Genomic DNA, 5,168 nt, shown 5'->3' with positions numbered 1-5,168 from the left:
ACGCCGCGTATCATATCAGAACCATCTAGTCATTCGTATATCTAAATTCAAACTCCCGTACGTCGTTTGACAGGTAATGGGTGTGGTTAACAGTTTCCTGCCTCGCTTCTTACCGATGTGCGCGAACGTCTAGAAAAAATTCTGGAACCAATTCTAGATCTAATCCAGGCGAGCGGGCACTATGCACCCTTCTTCTAGTTCAAGCACTCCTACACTTAATAATGATTGCACAGTTTGTTCAGTGGTCATGCTATCTACCCTAGACGAAAGAGGTTCCCCTCCTTTTAATTTTCCAGAGCGTTTCCTGACAAGCAAACGATAGTTTGCATGACATAAGGATACCAAAATCCATGCAATTAATAACTTCTATAATAATATTCTAGCTGTTTACATACGTAGTTATTTATCTAAAAGCAGCGCCAACACGTCAATTTTTTCGAAAATTTTATGACAAAATTTATGAATTTGCCACTGTCTAATGCGTATCTACAGTACATATCTAGTACGTAATTACAATTATAGTTCAATTATTTACAAATTTTTTTGCATGTTTGTTTTAATTAAATGTTTCAATCGAGTCTATTATTGCAACCGTCAAATACACATATGTTAATTTTTTATAGAGATTTGTGTTTCTACATTAATTTTAAATTTTACAAGGTATGTAATAGATTTACCATCAATTTCATTTGGCTTAATTAATTAATTAATACATGCAGTACCGCTCACAATAACACGTAACGTAAAATGGCAAGTGTTAGTAAACTAGCTATTTTACTTTAATTATAGAGTCTACTTTAGTCAGAAAAATTGACTAACTGTTTGTGCATGTCTAGACACCTAAGTAACGCAAACTCTAGGTTTGAATGCGCACGTGATGAAGCAAAGTCTCACGCGACACTGTGGTGACGGAACAACAAGTACGACGTAGAAACGTAACAAAGCTCATTCATCGGTTAGCACACGCTCTCAGTAAGTTGTACCAGTTGCTGTTGGCTAATAGCTCTCTTTTTCGATCTCTACAGCCTGTACGTACGTTGTCTTAGCCACACCCCTCAACCGACCTTTTCATTTCAGCTAAAGTATTGAAGACATGTCTCGAATAAGAACCTACGTTAGACTACGACCACAATCACCCAGTTCTTCACCAAGTCTGTGGTATCGTCCGGAAAAGAAGAGATTGCACATCGACATAGCAGAAGATGTAAACCTCAACAGATTTGGTCGCAAGGGCAAAGTGCAACATGAATTTGAGTTTACTCATGTATTCGACACTCCAACGTCCCAAGATGAGTTATTCTGCGAAGCTGCTAGTGACGTGGTAGAATCTTTTCTACACGGTTACAATGCTACCGTTTTCGCGTACGGACAGACGGGATCGGGGAAAACACACACTATTGAGGGATCCTACAAAAGGTTCTCCGACCGTGGCATCATACCTAGAGCTCTGGCAATGATCTATCAAAGTCTGGAGACAAGAACAGAAGAAGAAATCAAAGTGCAGATATCGTACCTAGAAATTTATCAAGAGAATGGATACGATTTGCTCAATCCTGGATTGCAACATAGTGGGCTTGTAACTCGATTGCCGAAGGTATACTGCACGACTGTACCCCAATACGTATACTGCTATGTGGTGAAATGACGTATCTGTATTAAACACCTTCATTGTATTGTTATTGCATTGTTGTATGTCGTGTTTCTTTTAATTAAATGTTGATATGTCTTTTGCTTGTTTACTCATCTGAAAGAAAGGCCTATCAACCTACCAGAAACAACGTTTATTCTACTAGCTTCTAGAGTACTCTGCATGCTTGTCCACTGTTTTGTCGTTTTTACCATTACGTACAGTTTGAACAGAATGTTAGGAGATCCAGATATCGATACTACTGTATAATTAACGTAAATATTCTGATCGAATTGCAGCGTAGCTCTATTCAGTGCTTACATATATAATTCAGTTTGCTATTTGAAAGTGCGGCCTTGCTGCACTGTTCATGGTTATCTGTCCGTCATTTTTAGTCAATTTTTTTGTTCCTTTGTTTTGTTTGTTTGCTTGTTTGTTTGTACGTTTGTACACGTCTGCCTGGATTTCTGTCTACTTCTTTGTCTATTCGTTTGTATTTTACTTTGTTAGTCCGTCAGTTTTCGGTTTGTTTGATTCTTGTATGTTTGTCTTTGTTTGTCAAACTTTGTATACATGTATATGTATGTATGTCTGTGTACGTACGCGGTATGCATGCACAGTTACCTATCCCGACTCAGGAGCCTAGCTAAACGAGTCACTGAGTAGTCTTCTAGATGATGGCAAAGTATTCAGATTGTGACATGTTCATTAGCCGTTGGGGTTATTGGTGGGCCAATACAGGGTGGCAGGGTACCCACAGGACAGCTGACGTTGCAGTCAGTACACTCCTCAAGACCTGTTTATATAAGATTCCTGGTCCGGTTCAGAAGATTGCTCATCCAGCAGTGCCCGTAACTAGATCCTACACGCACAGGAACCCAGCCACTAGTCTTAAGGCCGTCACTGTCGACTACACGTAGTATAGCAAATTTGCCAGCTCTTAATCCATTTGCGTATTTGCTAAGCATATATATGTGTGCATGTATACCTATGTTTGTCGGGCTGTCAGTCCGGTTTAGCTGTTTCCCGTTCTTTCCATCAGTTTGTTTTTCTGTCTCTTTTCCAGCGTTTCTTTCCCCTCTCTTTCTCTTTGTTCAATAATTATTGTCTTTCAGTTGGCTTCACAATCATCGAACTTGTCGTCTACACTCTACTCCCTGGTTTAGTAATGATATCCCATACTTCCTTTGTAGGTGACGATTTTTCAAGCAGATCAGAATAATATTGTTTTCAAAAATTTATCTATCCATTTGGCGGCCAATGAAGAAATAGCAAGAAGTTTGCTATTTCAAGGACGAACTAATCGCAAAGTAGCTGAAACACCGATGAACAAAAGATCGTCTAGATCACATGCAATATTTTCTATATACCTAACAGCAAAACCGAAAGACTCGCCGGTTATAGTGACGTAAGCTGACAACATAGAGAATTATGTAACTTGAGCTTTAATATTATTTATTTTCAGGTCCAAATTGCATTTGGTAGATTTGGCCGGCTCAGAAAGAGTTGCAAAAACAAAAGTGAAGGGACATGTTCTACAAGAAGCGAAATACATCAATTTGTCTCTTCATCATTTGGAACATGTGATCGTGGCGTTGCAGAAAGGATCGCAAGACGAATTATCAAGCAAAGGCTATCGGCAAGGAAAGAATAGATACGTGCCTTACAGAAACTCTATGTTGACGACTGTATTGAGAGATAGCATTGGTAAGTAAGAAAGGAGTATTGCTGGCTATTATATAGATACATAAAAGTGCTACTGACTGTAATAACGTAGACATACAATTTTATGAATAATAAGTTTAGATATCTATGTAGTCGATTAATCGAGTGGTTCTGAGTGAAATTTTTCGCATGCACTTTGTACTTTAATTTCGAGCGCTGATTTATATAGATCTTTAATGTTGTGAAAACGTTTTACTTTGCAGGAGGAAATTGTATGACGGTCATGATCGCTGCGCTCTCAGTTGAAGAAAGCAACGTTTGGGAATCAATATCGACTTGTCGTTTTGCCCAGAGGGTTGCATGCATAGCAAATCCTGTCAGGTAAAGTAAAGCGAAAGGTCTAGTGTTATTCAACGTTATTTAACGTTTAATTAACTAAGGCGTCTGTCTTGTAGACGTAACGAAATTCTAGACGACAAAGAGACGATCAAACGTCTAAAGAAACGCATAAACGAGCTAGAAAATGAAGTAGCGATACTCAAACAGGAAAAGGTAGAGTACGCACAGTTTAAGTAGGAACGCCTAGTTGTTTGTAATTGTGGGGCAATGTGTAGAGAAGTGTTACACTGTCTGCAACTGAGAATGACGAACGTGATTCACTTTCCGACGAAGAAAAAAAGCTGTGCAAAAAGGTAATGACTTCGTTTGTAAGTGGAAATCTCGACAATCCTGTAGCTTCGGGTAAGAATATATACAGAATATCTTCAATACGCGACACTTGTGCAAACAAAGCTCTAATTGCATGCCTACAGGAATTAACAGCAGTAATATGTTCAGAGAATGTTTGAGACTGTTGAAGTCTTTGATAACAAATTTGCTTGAAAGAGCCAGTGATGCGCCAGTAGGTGCATCCCAACCATCGACATGTGACAGCGCATTTGAACAAGTACTTTTGCCACATTTAATGGCCAACACTGAAAATAGTAATAGTCGGTCGTCGAGCAAAACAAGCGGATTTGATAGTGAACGAGGCAGCCATGATAGTACGCCATCACTCACGACACCATCTGTTTCCGATAGCGACGCTCAGTGGACGGCAAGTAAAAGAAGAGTCGCTTGGGAGTCGACGACTACGAAAACTCTAGAATCCCTTGTCCATAAATCAAGGACACTAGAAAAATCGACAGACATCTCGGATGAAAATCCGCATCATTCTCATAGTCAAAGAAGGGCGCTGTATATGAGTTCTCTGGCAGGAAGAAAGCAAGCAGCAATTGAAAAGAAGTCAAAGAAGCTTGATATCATTAAGCAGCGGCAACAAGAAGAAACGGCGAGGTTGACATTGCGACACCTCCAACTGTTAGAAGAAAACTATGAGTAAGATATCCAAAATTCCAACCATAATTTAAATGTTTACCTATTTATCTTAACTGTAGAGGAAAGTTGGATGAAGCAAGAGAACAGATTGCAAGACAGCATGCACGCATAGTGGCACTAAAAAGGCAAAACGCTGGAGATACAGTCATTGGTCCTGAAAGTCTTGCTCAGCAGCAGCTGCAACTCAAAGAAGTACTGCACAAGCTCTAGAAACAGCTAGAGTAATAAATATACATTCTTGTTGTTTATGATCATTTCAATTTTAGGAAAAACTATACTATCAGCTCCAAGAAGTACGTCAGAAATTGAAGCAAGTCTCACACTTTCAAAAGACACGTGACAGCGCACTACTTGTCAGTAGCAGCAATCAAGCACGCCTTGCTGTTGATTCAAGAACTGTTCTTCAGCAACTACGAAAGGAAAAAGAAGAGAGCGACAAAGTCTGTTTTCACGTAATAAAATTTGTGCAACTATATTTAACGTTATAAACGTTATTTCC

General features: G+C 39.2%; 1 protein-coding gene across 1 annotated transcript in view; it reads left to right on the top strand.

Annotated features, from left to right (window-relative positions):
- Nucleotides 1–1,043: 1,043 nt before the first annotated feature.
- Nucleotides 1,044–5,168, top strand: part of LOC134188715 (kinesin-like protein KIF6) — a 5,074-nt gene continuing 949 nt past the window's right edge. The window contains exons 1-9 of the mRNA XM_062656888.1: nt 1,044–1,594; nt 2,821–3,035; nt 3,093–3,334; nt 3,556–3,673; nt 3,748–3,844; nt 3,907–4,033; nt 4,105–4,669; nt 4,729–4,861; nt 4,936–5,109. Of these exons, the coding sequence (XP_062512872.1) occupies nt 1,094–1,594; nt 2,821–3,035; nt 3,093–3,334; nt 3,556–3,673; nt 3,748–3,844; nt 3,907–4,033; nt 4,105–4,669; nt 4,729–4,861; nt 4,936–5,109 (2,172 nt within the window). The 5' untranslated portion in view covers nt 1,044–1,093. The remainder of the gene's footprint in view (nt 1,595–2,820; nt 3,036–3,092; nt 3,335–3,555; nt 3,674–3,747; nt 3,845–3,906; nt 4,034–4,104; nt 4,670–4,728; nt 4,862–4,935; nt 5,110–5,168) is intronic.

This window comes from Corticium candelabrum, chromosome 13 (genome assembly GCF_963422355.1).
Source record: "Corticium candelabrum chromosome 13, ooCorCand1.1, whole genome shotgun sequence".
NCBI lineage: Eukaryota > Metazoa > Porifera > Homoscleromorpha > Homosclerophorida > Plakinidae > Corticium > Corticium candelabrum.
This window is presented reverse-complemented; position numbering and strand designations above follow the sequence as displayed.